We start from the raw sequence: 20,185 nt of genomic DNA on the forward strand, positions 1-20,185 counted from the left end.
TTCATACAAAACTGCATAGGTTTTGGCACCTGATCAGAAAAATGAACAAGAAGTTAATTCCCTATCTAAGTCTTCCTTCTTCTCCCCAGGTCGAAGTTTGCTTTCAGGTGTTTGTGGCAGGATGCATGCTCTTTGCTTACTGCTGCATATCATCCCTTCCTCTGTACCTCAAGTGTCAACACAAGGTGTTTTGAACAAAGAACATAAACTAATTTTGGAGAAAGCATCATTGATGCTAATGCAGTAAATTCCTTTATAGAAAATACAGATGTGGATCCTGTCTGTGTTAGGACAGTGACTTACACCACTAGTAAATTTAGAAGTTTACCTGAGTAACAGTTTGTGGAGTCTGGGAGTTTTGGTGAGCAAAGGAGCACACAATTGATCTCAGCTTGAAATGAGGATTTTCTTTGACAGTTGCATGCACAGTCCTTGCCTGTGAGCAGTCTGTTTCACTCTTTTGTGCTCTCAGATTTAGAGTCTGTTGAAATGTAGGTTTCATCCCTCATTTGTATTTAAATTTCACAAAAATTGAGTCTTAAAAGCTTCAAGGCAGCTCTAAACAGCTCTGCCTGCCTGGAAACAGCACGGGCATACACGTCTGTTATCTTATGTTCATTGACATTGGTGCTGTAGTTTTAAAAGTCATTACTTTCATGGAAATGACAGACTTAGCCAGCGGATGATTTACCATTGTGAGGAAGAAATGCACCAAAGTATTTCTCAGGAGTTGATGGAATTGATTTCCTGATGATTTAATATTAGTTATGTAAGCTGTCACTTTTTCCATGTCATATTTCTAAACCTTTCTCACCCTTTTTGATTGCCTATTGCTTCCTTTTAGAAGTTAGAGAACAATGACATAAAGCAGCAGCTGTGGTATTGCAGCATATTGGTGTTTGCATGGAAAAGTTTAAAATTATTTTAAAATAGAATTTTTAGCTTGCTTTCTCCTTTCAGTATCAATATTCATACTCACTGAAGGCAGAAAGGAAAAGGTTTTCAATGGTTGCCCTTCTTGGAAGGGTTCAGCAAAGAGAATTGCTAGCTGGTAGCTGATCTGATCAGTGACAGATCAGAGTTGCTGTCTTACGAGGCCAGAACAGTGTGTCCCTGTTTCACTTCACTTCCCTTTTGCCTGGTTTTTATACTCTTCCTATTCTCCACTAAATGAAAAAAGTCTGTTGCTGTCCCACTGAATAGTTTAGGCAGAGATGGAATCACGGGAAAGTAAGCAGGTTTTCTCCAGCCCTGAGGCTAATCTTTATAGTAAGTTAGAAATTTTTGAATAAATTGTGGTCTGTATTCTTCTTCTGTTTCAGGTTGTAGTAGAATGCTACTCTAAGCAGTTTCTACTTTAATTTAAATATTTCCAACTGTTTCACCAACCCTTTCAGAATTGTAATGTCTGTATGTGATGTGACTTCAGCAATTCGGAGGGCAGTTTAAATGTGCTTTCCAATTACTCTAAAAAGCTTTACAAGATAACAAGCATTACAAGATGTCAGTGCCTGTTCTTGGTGATGAAATGTCTTTGACTGAAGTTAAATAAGCAAAACTAACTTAGAAAGCCATGTAATTAATTCTAACTTTAAAGTAGCAATTTGATAAAGGAGAGAAATCTTTTTCATCTTTTTAACCTTTTGCTCTGTGGAAAAATAAGTATTTTCTAGGAAAAGAATTTAGGGAAACACTTAAAACTATAAAGTAAAATCAAGTCATAAACTAAACCATGGTTGTGGTATTTTTTTCTCTTTTCTTTTGCAGCTTGTATATGAGTTTTTCATACGATTTTTGGAAAGCCAAGAATTTCAGCCCAGCATTGCCAAAAAGTACATAGATCAGAAATTTGTATTGCAGGTAAGCTGATCTGTTTTCTTTAAGGCTTCATTTTGCTTTTGAAAAAAATTTCTTTAAAAAGATTAGAATTTGGAAGTGTAACTTTATTTGCCACAGAAAAAGGCTAAACAAGCATATACAATGAAAGTTCTCAGTCTACAGAGGTAAAGGAAATGTGTGTGTTTTTATATGTCAGTCTCTGTTTCTATAGATACATACAATAGTTGGTTTGACTCCAGTTTTGATACCTTAATCAAAATATTTGACTTCCTGGCTATGAGAGGGAGCTGAAACAGTAACTATTGAAAACTGAAAGGTTTACTATCAAGTAGTCTAAAACCACTGCTATCTAGAGAGACTACTTCAACGACAGTTTTATTGTGTCTTCATATTGTTAAAATATTTCTGTTGGAAGGGGAGAGTATGGCCACAGGGGCAGAAGTTCGTTAACAAACCTATTCCCAGCGCAGCACTGAAAACAGCGATGCTATAGTGGTCGAGGAGGAAGTAAATCAAAAGGCCACAAGAAGTTCAAGCTCTATTAAAAGCATGGCAGAAGAAGTAGCACCAGTAATAAACAACATTGGCAAAGAACGAGTAGCTTTTTTTTTTTTTTTTTTGTAGTTTGCTTGCCATCGTTATGGCTAAATGGAAGAGATGATTTCTGTCAGTTGGTCAGCTGGTAGCCAGGTATTTTACACATATTTCATCTTTCTCCTCCTTGTGTACAAGCTAGGCTTCTTGTGTGCTTTGTTATTTCACTTGAAAATACAGTAGTTGGTCTTCTCTACTGAGGAGTTTTAGTCCAGGCCTTGACAGACGCCAGAATGGAGATGGCCGAAGGAAGATGTTTTCTGGAATAAGCCAGGAAACTCCACAGATAGGACTTTCGTCTTCCGTTTTCAGGAACAGGCCTGTCTTGTCTTTTGTTCCCATCATGAATTTTTTGTATAACCGCAAAGTCAGAAAGAACTTCGTGTTTAATGCTGTCGATAGCTTGCTTTTGAAATCAGGGAAATTTAGAAAGATTCCTACTTAGTTAGAAAAGGGAGTTTCCTTGTGGGCTGAGACTTGAAACTAGAAGTGGCAGGAGATCCTCAGCATTTCTGAAGACCTTCCTCTCACCCCTTTGTCATGGAGCTTTTATTTTTCCCTGTGGCGCTCAGGCAATAAAAGTAGTGCTTTTACTGTCCTCGTACGTTATTCTTATGAAGAATACCTGAAAAATGTAGCTAAGAAAGCAATTTATATCCTTAAATTCAAAGATTCAGAAAAGGGACTTCAATTTCCTTCTTAATATCACAAGACCTTCTTCACTCTACAAAAGCAATGGGATGTACTTATGTTTTTATTTTATCCATCTTCTGAATACAAGAGTGTTTTTCATCTGGATCAAACCTCTCTGTTCATCTTTTTGTTCATCTAAATATTGATTTGAACAAGGGGGTGCACCAATCTGATAATCTAGTACCCAGTGGAGATGTAATAATATGCATGGGGGTTTATCACTCTTGGCAGGTTTTTTTGGACTGATTTTATTTTCTTTAGATATAGCAAGATTGCATTAGAAGGAATGCTTGTGGTGTTCTTCAAAATCTAGAGAAAATAATGCCTAAATGCTCCTGTTATGTGCTGCTGAACTTGGTCACAACTGGTGGCATCCCACTCACACCTTTTCAAGGCATTCAGACCTCTTACAATTTGGCACAGGAGAATGGGTCTAAAACAAGGATTTATTTTTTTTTTAAATCATGTTAATCTTTAATAATTCTACTAAGCGAAGAGTGGTATCTACTGAAAGAGGGAAACATGAGATTTTGAAACATATGTATCTGGAAACATACGATATGACAATTAAGAGTTCAAAGGAATTCCAAGAATTCAGAAGTTCTCGCCTGATGGTTAGGTGATGCGTTTTTACATATTGCTATATACGGTGTGTCAATTTAAAATTCACATTTTTCTATTAAAAGTTCTGTTGACCCTTATAGATACATCCAAGTAGATATATTTCCATGTGTGCAAGTGTTTGTGTTGAGCCTGTAGGAATTGGTGTGTCCTTCCATTTCTGATTGTATTTGATGTGTGTGTCTAGAGTAACTCCTAAGAATCTGTGACTAGAGATCACTTCAATAGGAAATTAGAGACTTGAGAATATTAAACAACTTTCGGTGTTTCGTGACAAGTGTGACAGTCTTTGAGCTCAGCTTTTTCTAAATTAATTTAAAAAAAAAAAATTAGAGGAATTTTAATGAAGTGTTTCTTGGCAGTAAGAATGCCTGTATGAAAAAATGATACAGGTTTTTTTAATGGGCATTTTTCAATCTTTTTCTTCTTTGCCTACTTTTTGCTTTTGTTTTTTGAATATAGATGTGTTTCTGGCTTTCAGCTGTACGTTTTGATAAAATGCTGTACTTAACAGTGTAACCGTTCATTTCTAAAGCCTGCTTATATACAGTCTGAAATGGTTGGCAGTGGTTGCTAAGAGACCTACTATTCAAATATATCCACAAGTATCTGTGTTATGTAGGCTGCTATTTTGGTAAATTTATTTCCCATTTCTGTGTATGTTTAGTGTCAGAATAGTCACATAAATTATGAAAGTCTTGCAGCTTACTCATAAAAATAAGACGTCAGTGTTGAAACCTGATAACAAATTGGACATATAAAAATAATTGTCTTATTTTATTCTTTTTAAGCGAGAGACTGATTCTTAGTTCAGCAATATTTCCACAGAGGATCTGTATAACAGAACTGGAAATATAAATATTTTGCTCCTAAAAACAGTCCAATAAGAAAATTAAAACCATAATTGTTTCCAGCTGTTTGCTGTATTTGGGTGAAATTTGTTATTTGGGGAAGGATGAGGTGACTATTTATTTGTTTAAGTGTTGAACTAATTGAACAAAGCAATGTGTTTATAACCTCTGGAGGGCAGCTGACAAGCATCTCACCACAGATTCTTACAGCAAGGAAAAGGTAGTGGGATCTCATTACAAGCTAGAGAAACATCCAAAACAATGAAGAATAATATGTACATCAGTCCTAAACCTGGATGTTAGAAAGCAAAATCTCAGAGAGCTTAACAATTAATCTTTTTCTGTCTTTTTTTTCTCTTTCACCTCTACAAAGTTGTTTAGCAGTTTAACAGAGATCAGGTAGTATGCCTACACTGACATACCTACTTACAATAGGCGTTATACTTTGTTTTGTTTCCTACCATTCCTGTAATAATTTTCTGCCAGCGTCTCACACGTTTGTAAGACCTCTTTGGCAAACTGTCTTCATTTCTCTTGCAAGAATGGTACTTTTTGACGGTTACTTTCTCCACCATGCAAGAGAGACACTGGTTATTTACGATTACTGCCTCCAGCTTCCTTATTTTCTGTGGGGGTTGGGTTTTGGCGGGGGAGAGGGGATGGGTTGTTTGGTTTTGGGGTGGGTTGGTTTTGGTTTTGGGGTTTTTTTTGAAAAATTCTTTTTTTTGTAATAAAGTTTACCTTCTAACTTACTCCAAATGTCTGCCAGAATACCTAATGTTGTGACACCCAAAAAGATAAAGGAGGAGGAGTGGGGAGAAGCTCATGGTTTTGTGGTTGAGGATGCAAGGCAATCCAACAGAGTTCTGCAGGTGATATTCCTGCTGCTCATTTCATGCCTTAACTCTTAGAGGCAACTTCAGGTGTCAGTGTTTAGGGATATATTTTGTACAATACAAGACACTGGGTGGCGTTCTCTTTTGACTGAGTACCACATAATCCTTTTGCTCTTTTAAAATCTTATTTAAGAGTTACCTTGTAAAGGTAGGTTTTCTATTGTTGTTTGTTTTGGTGTTGGTGGGGGTTTTTTGTTTGTTTGTTAGAAGTTTTGGGTTTTTTTGAGTTTGTTTGGGTTTTGGGGGGGTTTTTTGTTTTTGGTTTTTTTTGAACTGAAGTTACCATTTTGTTCAACCTGGAGGATTAATTCCCCCTGATGCTTTGATTTATGTCGATTGGTGGAGATCCTGTGTACTAGCAGAGCCAGTGCTGGCATAAACTTCACTGTTGAGTCTTGCCACAGCTTGAAGGCCATGCAATCACTAGGAATGCTGAAGAGCTCATAATATAAATTACAAGCAATTAGAAAAATGTCACCTTGACATAATGTTGTGGGAACAAATTATTAGAGCAAATGAGGATCTTTTAGTTCTGCAGAGTGAAGGAATGGTAGATGGTAAGAGGCAAACTGTCTTATTTCATAGATATGGCAGCATCTAAGAATTTATTTTATTTATTTTTGGGGAGAAGGAAGGCAGCATTTTGGAGCCAGTTAATCAAAAGTTTATTAGTTGTTTGAAGATTTTCCAAAGTTTTGTTATGTCAGAAGTGGAAATTAATAAACTGAGTTTTGCGATGTTGTACTGGGGTTACATGTGCTTTTGCAAATTTAACTTTTATAGAGAAGTCTGTGTGTCATGCTTGTCAAATGTCTACTGCTTCAGTTCTCTTTTTCCTTTAAACACAGCTGTTGGAGCTGTTTGACAGCGAAGACCCTCGAGAACGAGACTACCTAAAAACAGTCTTGCACAGAATTTATGGCAAGTTTCTGGGTCTTAGAGCATTTATCCGAAAACAGATTAATAATATTTTTCTACGGTAAGTTGTGGGAGAAGGTACTTTCTGCTTATGAACATTTTGGGAAACTGATATATTACTTATATTTAACTTTTCTTTTTTTAGATTTGTTTATGAAACTGAACACTTCAATGGCGTAGCTGAACTGTTGGAAATTTTAGGAAGGTAAATGAGTCTTTATTTATTATCTATCTCAAACTTTCCTTGTGGACACGTCAGAATAGTGTCGGATTTGGAAAAAGCATTACTATAAACTCTGATTCTGAAAACAGATGTGTGCACGTGCTCATCTTTAAACCCATGTGCAAATCTCTGTCACGTCTTTGCCAAGAGTATTTAACTGGATGCATGATACAGCCAAAAGCATTGGATTGATTTTGTGTGTGTGTGTATGTGTGTGTGAAATGCACGTCATCCTTACACGCTGCAGAATTTTTTTTTTCAGCACACTATCAGTGTGAATATTTTGAGTAAATCTAATTCTAGTATGTTAATTACTCAAGAACACCTGGTTTACATGAATTTACAGACCACATACACAAGGTCTTATCTGTTTGGCAACAGGTTTGTGCAGTTGTTTATATGATTATTCCAAAGTCAGAGCTGAATTGCAACCTAGATATATAGTGCACTGCTAATATAAAGCAGGACAAAAGTCAGCACGTTTACAAATGGCATGAGCCTGCTATTTGTAAACGGGTGCTGACTGCTATATTATTTTAATCTAGAAAGTGCTTGTTCAGACCTCAAGAATGTTTTCTGTGATGATAACACTAACAAATATTTCTCTTCTAATTTCTAGTATTATCAATGGTTTTGCTTTACCTCTTAAGGCAGAGCATAAACAGTTTCTGGTGAAGGTCCTGATTCCTTTACATACTGTCAGGAGTTTATCACTCTTCCATGCACAGGTAGAAATATTTTCCACTCAGAATTTTTTTTTTATGACTGCTTTGGAAATTTAATTGCGTAGCACATAAAAGGTGGGGGGGAAAGTTTTGAAGTGTGGAAAAAAATGAAATAGATTCATTTAGTGTGCTTTGTACAATAAATATCTTGCTTTTGTTCTGATTAGATAATTAAGAGTAACATACATCAGTGATATTTTTTGGATTTTGTTTAGTAGTTAAACTCTCTCTTTAGGTTTTCCTTTCTGCTGTTTTCTCATTCTCTCAATTTTGCTTTGCCCATTCCCGCTTCCAAGAGGATGTTTGGGTTTCCTTAGTCTTGTGCTGTCAAGGCTCTTCTTCACCCTGGCAACTTTCTGAATACTAATACCCACATTTTTGCATCATCATTAACATTCTCCCTCACAGATTTCTTAAGACTGCATTTATGCTGTCATTTATCATTTATACATTCAGCTTTCATGACGTAATATTTCCTTTGATAAGTGATACCTTGTTGCCTTTCTCTCTGATGTTCAGATAGTGCAGTCTGTCTTATGCTGATAAAGCTGTGCTTTCTAAATATGTTATTCCAGGTTTTAGCTGTCGGCTCATCTTATGATTTTGCCGATGTATAAAATGTGTAAAAACACAGTTTCAGAGAGTAACAGAAGCTTCAAAACATTGGTTGTATGACTGTATTTAGAATTCCAACTTGCTCTGATTATTATTGTATATGCTGCTTTGTCACCCTAAATTTTTTTTGGTAATATGTTCTGTTGTTTCTTATGAACTGAACTTTGAGTGGATTTGCACAGGGCAAACTATGCATCTCAGTTTAAAAATAGATGCATTTTGAGAAAGCTGTATAGCATCTTGCCTTGCATCTCTCTGTTTTGTTGTTTTCTTAAATTGTTTCTTTGTGTTTTCTTTATAGAAATGTTCTAACTTCATTTTCTTAAATCTTTACCTCTTCACAGCTGGCGTATTGCATAGTACAGTTTCTGGAGAAAGACCCCTCACTCACAGAACCAGTAAATATTTCTTTCATACTTTTTTTTTTTTTTTCATCTTAAATGACTTACTCTGAGAGAAAAGTAAAAAAATCTAACTTTTTTTCCCCTTCTAATTTAGGTCATTAGAGGTTTAATGAAATTCTGGCCAAAAACCTGCAGTCAGAAAGAGGTAAGTGATATGCTAGTATTAACAAAACATAAGAGTTAGTTTGCTCTACAGTGTAATAGGCAGGGAATCTTTAGATATTAGCAGGTAGGTAGCACATGCTGTGGTGGATCTTGGTATTAATTCTTGTAGGTGATGTTCCATACTTGAATTCTGTTTTTCTGGACAGTTTTGACTATGAGAAGTTTGTTAACCATGGTTTCTATTCACAAAATAAGCACTAGTTCTTCTGCAGAGAATTTCTTTTTAGTTTAGAAAGGAGAAAATAAACATAGTCGAGGATAGATTGGAAAACTCTGTTAGATTTGGAATTGTTTATGTGTGAGGATAGTGTTTATCCAGGGAGGATGAAAGATATTTTATTGTCTGGCATTTACCTACTAAACATGTAAAAGATGCAGTAAGACCTTTGCATTTTTATTTCAAATTCTTGATGCAAATCTGAGCTTCCCTAATGAGATTTTGTGAGACAGCAAAACTGTTATTTTGAATATTGCTTCCAAAAATGAGGTAAAATTCAGACATTCTCTTTAATTAACAAAGTTTAAGCTTTGGCCAAATGCTTTGTCTGTATGAGGCTAGATTTTCAGCATGGATATACTGGTGCAATTCTGAACTTTGTTGTAAAAGGCTACTTTAAAAACAACATTCGCACACGCTCCTCCTCCTCCTTTTAAGAGACTGAATCCAGAAGCTGCTAAAGGTAAACTGTTCACATTTTTTGAGAGAGGGTCTTGCTTGAGCCTGTGAGGCTTCCATTTCTTCCTGAAGTGGTGGAATTTGAGGGTTACCAGCATTTTGCTGATCAAGATGATTCAGAGATTTTATATTCAATGCTTCCTTCCTTGTTTTTAGGTCATGTTCCTAGGAGAGCTGGAGGAAATCTTGGATGTAATCGAACCATCACAATTTGTCAAAATCCAGGAACCCTTGTTTAAACAAATTGCCAAGTGTGTCTCTAGCCCTCATTTTCAGGTCAGTGGTAGAAGTTATTGTTTGTCTAGGAAAGTATAGTCTCAATTTCAAATATAACACCCCCGCAAATGTAAATAATACTTTATGTTACGTGGTTTGAAATACTTGTCTTCTGAATTTCTTTGGAAGAAGGTATGTTGCAGTGGAAGTTTAGCTCCCCAAGGTGATTATTATTATTATTGGTCCCCACACTTAAGATCTCTCCCCACTTCCTCAGCCCAGCTACTGGGCCTTTCCCTGTCTCCTTCATCCGGTATCCCAGCACCGCTCTCTTCCTTCCAACCGCAGTCACAGGAGTGAGGGAAAGGGGCGATGGGAAGTCTGTCTGCTCTCCCTTCCCTTCCCCTCCACAGCTGCAGCATTAATGCAGTGTCTGCACCTGGTCTTCAGTGAGTAACAACATACCAGCAGGGGAAAGAGAGAGTGGATGCTGTGGGATCTGAATTATAGGATAAAAACTTCATTCCATTAACGCATGTTATGCTACTGATTAAAGTAGAATTTTAATTCCAAACTTAATGATTCCTGTTAATTCGTCTTTGTAAAATTTCTCTGATTTGTTTTTCCTTCAGAAAATTACAAAATTATAGGTATCTGAATTCCTGTTAATGTTTTATTCCTTTGACTCAAAGGTGGCCGAAAGAGCGCTGTATTATTGGAATAACGAATACATCATGAGTTTGATAGAGGAGAATTCAAATGTTATACTTCCCATCATGTTTTCCAGCCTTTACAGGATTTCTAAAGAACACTGGAATCCGTAAGTTTTTGCCATTACTCTTTATCTAATTGTTTGACATAACTACTGATAAACTTAGGGAATGTCTGCTGAAGAACGTCTGGACGGGAGAGATCCAGATTCAAAGCTGGCATTAACAGGTGCAACTCTGTTAATGCCAATATAAATTAGTCTATACTTGAGCTTGTCTCAGAATGTTTTTAATTATCTGGTATGTGTACAAAAATCAGTACCTTATGGGATATAAATAGATCTTCTCACAAGTTGGAAAAAAGAGAAATTAGATGTTACATTGTTATTGAAGACAGTATTGCTCATCGAGCATTTCTCCTACACAGTTTTTTATAATCTAGTTAATGTCTTAAGCTTGATCGTAAATTGTCTAGAAGAATACCACTTGGCATTAGGAAAGCTTTGTGGCTCTGTCGTAGGTGATTTTGATACCTCTGGTACTAGCATTTTTCTAAACATCAGTATATTCTTAGGTTGGGTTGTTTTTTCTACATCTATTTAAATACAACCATTCTCTATTACACACAGTAATAGAGTCATTGTTTCATATGGATATCCTGTTAATTTGGAATTTTTATTTTTAAACTGAATGACCTAGTAGATAGTGTTTTAATGGAAAATAGTATTACAGTTAGATGCCATATGTTCTACACTTCAGTTGAAAAGTTTTTCTAAGTCAAGAAGGTTACCATTTAGTAAGCCCAGTATTTTTAATGATCTGTGCTATGTTCAGGTCCCAGTTGCTTTAAGACCTTACTGTAAAGTATTTGTAAAATATTTCATGTTCTGAAGCATCAGTCTCTTTGTTCTGTATCTAGCCAAACCTCAAGTTTGTGTGCTTTCATGATGAATCTAATGCTACTGGTAAGCTTCTGTAACTAATGTTCATCACAAAAAGACACTTTCCCTGGCACACTAATGCGTTACCAGTCTCCCACCTGCCTGTGCTCCTGCCCAACCTTTTGTCTTACGCACTGGGATGCTTCTGGTAATGAGAGTATTCCAGTATCTCAGTTCTCAGAGTTTTTATACCTACAGGAATGTTATACCTTTGACACACAAGCCGGGTTAAGACACATGTAAAATAAAGAAGGTATTTAGAGATTTTTTTTTTTTGATTATTTTTATGAGAACATTTTTAAATGCAGGCAACAAAAATGGAAGTTTATTGAAAGAGGTGAATGATAGACAGATGTCTATCATTCAAGGGGTGCTTGGAAATGGCACATAGTTTGTCTGCTGTGTAGTTTAGCTCCAAAGGTTCTGGCAGCCGCCGTAATGGTCATTCAAGGCCTCCTGGCTGAAAAGGTTTTTCTTAAGCAGCCCCACGTCTGAATATGACAACCATAGTAGTGGGTCTCTTGATTGATAATCTGTTCTAAATTCTTTGAAAGTTTTTTTAGATTTGTTTCTTTCCCTTCCCCCTTTTCACTTGTTTTGTTGTTTTTTCTTTATGTTCAACTCTGCCAGTAAGGAATTTTGACCTCGAGATAATCAGACTGTTGGCAGATCCATCTTACTTTGGGAATTCTAGCATATTTTAGGCTAGATATCCAGTCAGATGATATAAAAGAGTAAACCGATTCTACCTTTTTTGAACCTTTGTGGGACAAAATGCCTTTGAAGCCTTTTTGAAATTATTATTAAATATAATTTCTTCCTCTATGAACAGATCATGCCTGTCATGCAATTAAGCAACTCAAATTCAAATAAGCAGTGGTGTATTGGCTCTTGGGTAAGGTCAGGAACAGCAATAAGCTATCTATAAGTATATAGATGCTACATATGTGTATACACACACACACACGGAGTTTTGCACAGATACTGCAGCACTCATCTGAAGAACTTTGGGGGTTTTTTAAGAGTTTTTTGCTGTACCAAAGTGAAAATGAGTATGAAATGTATGGGTACAAGGAAATCATTCTTGAAATACAGCCTTGTATTTTGCGTAGAAGCACTGAATATTCAGCTTCATAGAAAAATCATAAGGAAATCTGAATCATTTCCACTTCGTGTTTAAATTCTGTTCCTCCTGCCAGCATTGATGATTTGATTCCCTGGAGTTGCATTCAGAATTGCTCCACAGCATGAGGGAAGAGTCTGTAGTTGTATGTAATAGGTTTCTGTTGTTACCTTCTACCCTAGAGTTTTGGTTTGCTCCATTTAAGTAGTCAGTAGAGACATGAAAGCTGATTCTCACCTTTAAATATGTTAATCAAAAGTAGTTTCACTGAAATCAAAGAACTTACATTATCATACTTGAGAGAGCAGAATTGATCGCAGAAATGCCGGTAAGAGAAGACATTTTTATTTCACATTTGATTTCACCTTAAACTAATAGACTCCTTTTTTTCTTTTTTAATGTTTTACAGGGCTATTGTGGCTTTAGTCTACAATGTGTTGAAGGCATTTATGGAAATGAACAGCACCATGTTTGACGAGCTGACAGCCACTTACAAGTCAGATCGTCAGCGGTAACTTTTTAAAGCTTTTTTTGTCAGCTGTGCATAAGGCCTGCTGTTTAGTTTTTCCCTTACACTCCGATGCAATTGCATTATCTCACACATAATAGACACAATGCCTCATTTTTTCCCCTGCATGCTCTTTAGCCTTCTCTTTGCAAGAAGTAAGGTAATATCATGTACAGGTTGTTCTTCACCCCTTATGAAATACAGTACCCATGCGTTACTTGGGAATCTGCATTCCTCATGGAATTCCTTTTGACTCTGCATTTCAAAAGACTTAAATGTATCAAGATCTTCAATGATAAAAGAAAAAACAAAGGTTTAGAGATAACACTTTGCTTAAAGAATTCCCAAAAAAGTCTCGCTGAGGTTTGGAAAGAGACATGAGGAAAAACGCTAAGATTTGATTTTCCAAACTACTGTTTGTAGGCTAGATGTGGTCTTAAAGCAAAGAGACATCTCTCAACCCTTTCATTTCTTATTCAGAGGTCTTGCTGTATCTGAGTCTTTTAGCATGCAAGATCCATTAGCTACACCACTCATACAATCATTAGTTCACCCTAGTAAAATTCTTTTTGTCTTTTTTCTTATTTTCCTTAATCTTCATTTTCCAATTATAGTGCAGCATCTTTTCTCAAAAGTTTCAGCGTATCCAAAGTGTCAGGTGAAAAAAAAATGAGGAAGCTTCAGGAACTCTGAACAGTTTGCAACTTCATTTAACTCATACCTTTTCCGCAACTCAGGGTTCCCCCATGCAAAGCACAGGGTACTGTATGTCATCAGACCTTGTTAGGGTAGTATAGTCTCTAAAGGCCATATTTTTTTAATTGTGTGACTGGAGTCACATTGTCCTTTTGGTCACTTTATTGTTGTAAAATACAAAGTTTTATACATTAAAAAAATCTACAATTAACAAGTTAGCTCATTATACAGCATTTTACTTTTAGAGACTTAGATCCATACTTGAGCTAAAATGCCAGATGAATTCTAGGTAGGTGTTGACGAATAAGGCTCAATCTGCTAGGGCAGCTGAGACAAAACTGCCTGGTTTTCTAGCAGGAAAGGCAGAGAATCTTAGGACTGGTCATCTAATCCAGCCTTTTACTGAGGGACCTCAGTGACTTAAATCCATTTGCGATTGTACTTTGCCCCTCAAGATGAGGAACTCTGTTCTTAACAGGACCAGACACTGTAGTAGTATGTCCCATGTCTGGATAATGGGTGAGGTTTAGTGACTGGACTGCACTAAGAATTTTTCTAAGGACTTTGTATCTTCTAGCAAGGCTGGTGCTAACCATTTCACCGTTTTCATTTACTACTTACAATTTTAAAACATGTAAATACCTAAATGTATGAACTGGGATATTTACCTTAAAGTTTACAAAAAATCTGTAGCATCTTAATAAAACCACATTTCAAAAGGGTACCTTTGATACCACTTAAAGCTTGAGGAGAAATATATTCAATATTAATGACTATGATAGGTCGGATAAGTAAGTTGGATGAGGTGATCATCCTCTAACAGTCTTTTAGGTAAGCAGGCATATATTTCATAATGATTAGAAGATAAATACCTGGTAAGTAGCCTGAAAATGTCAGGCTATTTCACTTATTCTTATATTTAATTTTAAATACTTTAATACTTTCTAGTTGCAGTGGGCTCTCTGTTTGGTTGGTTTGTTTTTTTTTTTTAAACTGTTCTTCAGGGATTTATCTGACAGTTGTTTGTATTTTTTTAATATGTTTAAAATATTTTTGGGAAATTAAAATTACAAATAAATGAGCCAGATGTTGGCACTTTGACTGAATCAAAATGTGTAGGAATGTTTCTAATCCACTGAAATATTTTTCAAGAGTTCTTTTATGTGACTGGCAGAGAATCTGTATCTCTGTAATTGTTAGCTTTCCATTTAATCTGAACGTACAAGGTGATTTAATAGACGTTGAAAGCATTTTGTACCTTGCAATATCAAGGAGGTTTATTCAAAGCAAGCTATGCAGAGACAGGAAATTTAGAAAGCAAATAATGCAAGTAAAGTAAATGTTAGGTTAGCTGTTTAATTTCATCAAATCAGCCATTAAATTCTGTTGTTAAAGCAAATGGTACATAGATCTTCTTGTAGGAGTTTGGTAAGGAAAAAAAGTAAATCACTGTACAAAGGACACCTCTTGTAACTTGAACTTTCCCTTGGCTAGTGCCTAAGCTATATGAAAGCCACCAGTCAATGTAAGTAAGAACAGTGATTCTAAAAGAATAAGGGAATGCTCGTGCCAGTAAGTGACTGTTATTTATAAGACTAAAAAATATTTTGCTTAAATAAATACACTTGAAAATAATTACCTGCAAGGTAGTCCTGAAATGTTAATTTTTATAATCATGATATATTTGTTCCATAATAAAAGTCCACTGCATTTTTTCTTTTGTATTACAAATCAGCATCCATGAACATTGTCACTTTGTTCAGCTTGTAATTTATTTTCTTTTCCTACCACTTTGTCTAGCGATATTCATGTAGGTAACAAAAAGCAAAAAGAAGAAAAAATTACAAAAATGAAATATATGTTAGGAAAATTGCAGTTGTGTTCAACAAAATTAGCCCTGCTAATTAATGTCAGCCATAATTTTTTTTAACATAAATATTCCTCAGTCTTCTCTCCTGCTAACTCTTTGTTTTATTTCATCTGTCAGTGAGAAGAAGAAAGAGAAAGAGCGTGAAGAACTGTGGAAAAAACTGGAGGATTTGGAATTAAAGAGAGGTCTTAGACGTGATGGAATAATTCCAACTTAACAAAAAAACAAAACAGCATTATTAACCTGTGGAGTCACACATTTATGTAGTAGAAGATGGAGCAACAGTTTTCTGTATTGTGCAACTTTACAGTAGATTTCACATTTGTTTCATTATTACAACAGCACTGTATATACCTGTCTCTAAGTAAAGGAAAAAAATAAGGACTTTAATCCAAAGTTTGGACAGCAGATGGACTTCTCAGAACTTTGCAAACATAATCATTGTTTTAACCCTTCTTTAAAACCAGTCTTCAAAGATCTGTTGATGAAAATTGCAATGTCAAATTCCATTGTCAGGACCTGTTCCTTATTTATCGTTAGCAGAGAGTATAATACAACTTTCAAATGTGAACAATCTTAAAATTTAGCTTGTCTTTCTGCTAAACTGTTAAGTGTATTTATAGTAAAAGAGAAAAAAGACTGTCATTTCCTTATGAGTTTGTGTAACATCCTCCTTCTCTGGATAACTTTACTGTAATTTGACTTTTTTTCCTTTTGCACATCTTCATAAGTTGAATGTCCATTCAGATCAGGGCCATGAAAAACATAGGTCCTGAATAAAAGTTTTGTTTACTGGTGTGAGCATTTTTTTAGTACCAGGCTGTCCCTGGTGCTTCCTTAATTTGAACATTAGGAGTTAAAAAACAAGTAGGTGATAAACATAGTAGGAAAGGGAGCTTTGGATTCACACACCTATTTATTGCAAATCCAAATTAGTGTCCACAATCCTTTAAAAATGGGCAGTGGTAACACCCTGGACTTCAGTACCTAACCAGTATTAGTGATATGGCATTGGACACAGATACCGGAGTTGTTTTAGAAATACTAAATGCTAAATTATTACAGTATGTTTTTATTGGACCATTTTGAAAGAATAAAGACAAACGCTAAACAGTGCAAGCATGAAATTGATCTCCGGGGGTCCTGGATCTAATTGGAAGTTGAGTTGAGATAGCAGTTTGGACTGTTTGGAGTTGTTGCCTTACTTTTTAATATGTATTTATAAAGTGTTCCAGCAAAAGAGGATGTAGCCTCTAAGAAACATACTATAGTGTTTTTGTGGTTCTAGTACTATTACTCATCACAGTACCAGCCCTATGGTCTTAGCTGGAAAGGATTCTGGATAATATACTTCTGCATTCTCATCTGGATGCTCATTCCTAACTACTGTATTTGTTACCAAAAGTGGTTCTACAAATGCTACTGAAAAAAAATTCTGGAAATCCTAATGTTCTGAGTATTAATAATAAAGTTTAAAATGCTTTTATATCAAAGGTGCATTGTGACCAAATTGTTTAAAACAAAAGAAAAAAAACCTACAAAAACAAAGAAGAGGGCTGTATTATAAATATACATTATTGGCTATCTGCTTTGTATTTGAAAGTGGAATCTTACATCTTTGGTAGGTAAAATGCTGATAAGACTTATGTACAGTATATATTTAGCTAATGCAGTTGCATTATTATATACCGAAAGGTATGTGTTTCAGGATTTTTCTCCAGGATGCTTTTGAACTGTTATAGACATATGACAACAGTGAATTGATAATCCTAAACCATCAATCCAGCAGTATTTACAGTATAAAACTGAATTGGTGTTCATGAGTCTTTGTGATAGTTGCAAACATGAATTTATGACCTGTTGCCATTGATAGAAATACAGTATAAATACAAGCTTGTATATTTTTCTTCCTACCATTTAAATATACAGTAGGATTTGAAGTTTTCTTGTTTTCAGGCACGGAAAAGAAGTAAAAAAGAATTCCCTCCTAGACTACTGACTGTTTCAGGATTATCAGGTCACAGTTTGTACTCCTGAGTCTGCGCACACAGATGTTGTAAACGCAACGATTTTGTAAAAACTTGACACTGTTAATTCTGGAAAACAAAAGGTGGAACTAGTCGTATGCAACACCAAACACAATGTGGTTTAATGGGATTAATAGGAGCTTCTTTTAAGAACACTGACTGGGACGCAATGTAAATTAGGCAGTTACTGTCTTAGTTGAAACATTTTATTTTAAAGTGCTGAAGCAAAGGTGCAAGCTGAAATACTGAAGATTAAATAAATTTATAACAAATCATGTCCCTTAGCCCATTGATTTTGACAGTCTTTTATTTCTGTTACCAAAAAAATACTTGCTAGCGTGATTTCTGTGTGAAATGATCATGCTTTACGAGAGGGTGGACTTACACTCATGCTTAAAGACTATGTTCAATTGTGAAAAACTGAGATAGAATGGAGGAAAAAAAGATTAATGATTTCCACCTGGTGGAGTAAAACTCAACAATGTGAAATTAGGAAAAGCACCTTGTCCTGTACTTAGAGTTTAGGTGAGTGTTGTTTGTTCATGACTATTTTTGGTTTTGACATGACATTCTGGTATTGATCATACAAAACTGATGAGAACCTGATGGGTTGCAATATTTTGTTACCTCTGATGTTACCTCTGATGTGGGGATAGTGGGGAGTATCTAAAGTTTATAGATGATTTATCACTTCCGAGAAGGAATGTTTCTTTAAAGTGAATGAGACGATGTGATATTAGTCACTTGACTCTAAAAGGCTGATACGACACTAGGTTGCACTGTGCGATGCACGTGAAGAAGCACTTGCCACAATGATACGACCGTACCCCCGGGATCCACTGTTTGCCGCAATCCAAATGCGATGTCCTGCCACTCTCTGCAGAGCTCCCATTGCTATCGATTGGAGTTGTAGGCAACGAAGAAGGCAGCGTATGGGCCCAAGTGTGATCAGTGCGTCTATTTAATTATGCTTTCGTTTGCTTCTTGAGTTCCAGAAACTACCTTTATTTGTGTAAATGTTTTTATTAACTGCTCGTACGGCAGTTGTTGGGTGGTCGCTCGTGTCCTGTACCATATTGGTTTCAGGAGAAAGGATCGAATGCTCTCTGGTAAAAGGAAAGAGCTGCGTTTTCAATACTAGGGCATTGCATCAGGTCATGGGGATATAACAACTGTAAAAGTAAAGTTCCTCTCATATACTTCAAATTGAGCACACATTGCTTTCTTCATCTTGCAAGTCTCCCTTATTGTTTTCCTTTCATTGCTTTTGAGTGGTTTTTGTCTCTCTTCCAAAGGTTGGAGTGCTTTAAATAAAAGTATTCTAATGCCATTGGAACGTTCACTAGCAGGGTTACAGTAAATTTAATCTTGGTTTTGTTAGCATAAATAAAAGGATTTAATTTATTTTTTTATCTCCTCCTATATATGGAAAAATCGAGGGTGTTAGAGCCAAGAATTGCTTGAGTAAGAAATGCAGCAGCTGTACTTACATTATACGTGCCTAAGTACAGCCTTAGGCTTGCTCACTCTGCAGAAAGGAAAATATATACTAGGAGCTTTAAAAAACTCTTTATTGTTTTGTGAGGAGGGGGAAAGACTAGATTCTTCTCCCCCCAAATAATACAGAAATAATTTGCTTTTAGTTCTGTCTTGGAAAACAAAGATGGCCTTTTCTCTTAACTCTGTAACGGTGTCATCCCAAAGCAGTTGCCCTAAAAGATGACAAAGGTGACAATGTGCAAGATTGAAGAATGTTTTTAGAATGTTTTTATTTACATGTGGCTTTTTTATTTTGGCTCACCTGCTTCCCTTAGCAGCTCTGTAGTGAGCCACGAATTAGTTTTTCTAGTTGTTACGTGCAGCAGATTTTGTACAGCCCAGGATTTTTTTTTTGTTTTGTTTTGAAGTCTATGAAACAGTATCTTGAAACAGAATGGAACTAATTTTGATTGAAAACTTTTATCCGAGTGTTGCTTCCTATCCACAGAAGCACACACTTTTTATCATGACCTCTCTGAATGCAAGTTTTTGTTATTTGGATCACTGACTGTAAATATGTTGTATTCATAACCTCATGTAAAGATGAGGAGTTTTCAAATATAAATAGTACTGATACATTTCTTGTTGTTGTCCTATTTTTGATTGTAGTATAGCGAATGACCTGTCATGCTTTTTGTTTCAAGGTTAGCATTAGATTCATAGATCTTAATATTTTAGCATTTCATTGTTTAAGCAGGAGAGGGCAGCAAAAGTTCATTTTTCCCCATAGGAATGCTCTGGTCCATTACTGTTTTTAAACTTAGATGCATTTAACTATCTGTGGGTAAGGGGGAAAAATGAAACATTTTTTATATATATTAAAAGGTGCATATGAAAATATATAGACTGGTCCAACCAGACTGTGAAAATGTCTTCTACTCTACATCGAAGTAATAATAAAAGAAAAGTACCTTCCACCTCTGGATAAAGTACAAGCAGGTCTTAAGCTCTTGGATTCAAATGTCATTCTTTGGAAATAGTTTACTTTCTTAAAAATGGTATCAAAGAAACTCGAACTCAATGGTGCTCCCAGCTATAAATGTGTAATCCTCCTCTTTTGCACATGCTCAAGAGGCTCTGTACTGTGGGTGCATCTAAATAAAGAAGCAATGAAGTGTTTTCCAGGTGCTTGGCTTTTTTTTCACCTCCTCCCTTCTAAACTTCACGTACCTTTTCAACAGTGAACTTCCAGCGATCAGATACCCCTTCGCATGTATTGCACGTAAGGATACTTGTCTAAGGAAAAAACACCCAAACAGTGAGGTGGTAATCTTGAGTTTCTGCCAGAATTACTGTAGTAAATGCTCCGTTTCCATTAAGTTTATGTTTTTTAAA

At 35.8% G+C, this 20,185-nt stretch overlaps 1 protein-coding gene across 3 annotated transcripts in view; it reads left to right on the plus strand.

Annotated features, from left to right (window-relative positions):
* The window catches only part of PPP2R5E (protein phosphatase 2 regulatory subunit B'epsilon), a 75,252-nt gene extending 55,283 nt beyond the window's left edge, over positions 1-19,969 (plus strand). For 2 of the 3 annotated variants that reach the window (XM_054828377.1, XM_054828378.1), the window contains exons 5-14: positions 1,768-1,860; positions 6,343-6,473; positions 6,558-6,617; positions 7,255-7,363; positions 8,320-8,373; positions 8,474-8,524; positions 9,377-9,496; positions 10,129-10,256; positions 12,620-12,721; positions 15,402-19,969. In XM_054828377.1, coding sequence (XP_054684352.1) covers positions 1,768-1,860; positions 6,343-6,473; positions 6,558-6,617; positions 7,255-7,363; positions 8,320-8,373; positions 8,474-8,524; positions 9,377-9,496; positions 10,129-10,256; positions 12,620-12,721; positions 15,402-15,501 — 948 coding nt within the window. In that variant the 3' untranslated portion in view covers positions 15,502-19,969. The remainder of the gene's footprint in view (positions 1-1,767; positions 1,861-6,342; positions 6,474-6,557; positions 6,618-7,254; positions 7,364-8,319; positions 8,374-8,473; positions 8,525-9,376; positions 9,497-10,128; positions 10,257-12,619; positions 12,722-15,401) is intronic. The other variant, XM_054828379.1, reaches the window with a different exon arrangement.
* The last annotated feature ends 216 nt before the right edge of the window (positions 19,970-20,185 follow it).

This window comes from Grus americana, chromosome 5 (genome assembly GCF_028858705.1).
Source record: "Grus americana isolate bGruAme1 chromosome 5, bGruAme1.mat, whole genome shotgun sequence".
NCBI lineage: Eukaryota > Metazoa > Chordata > Aves > Gruiformes > Gruidae > Grus > Grus americana.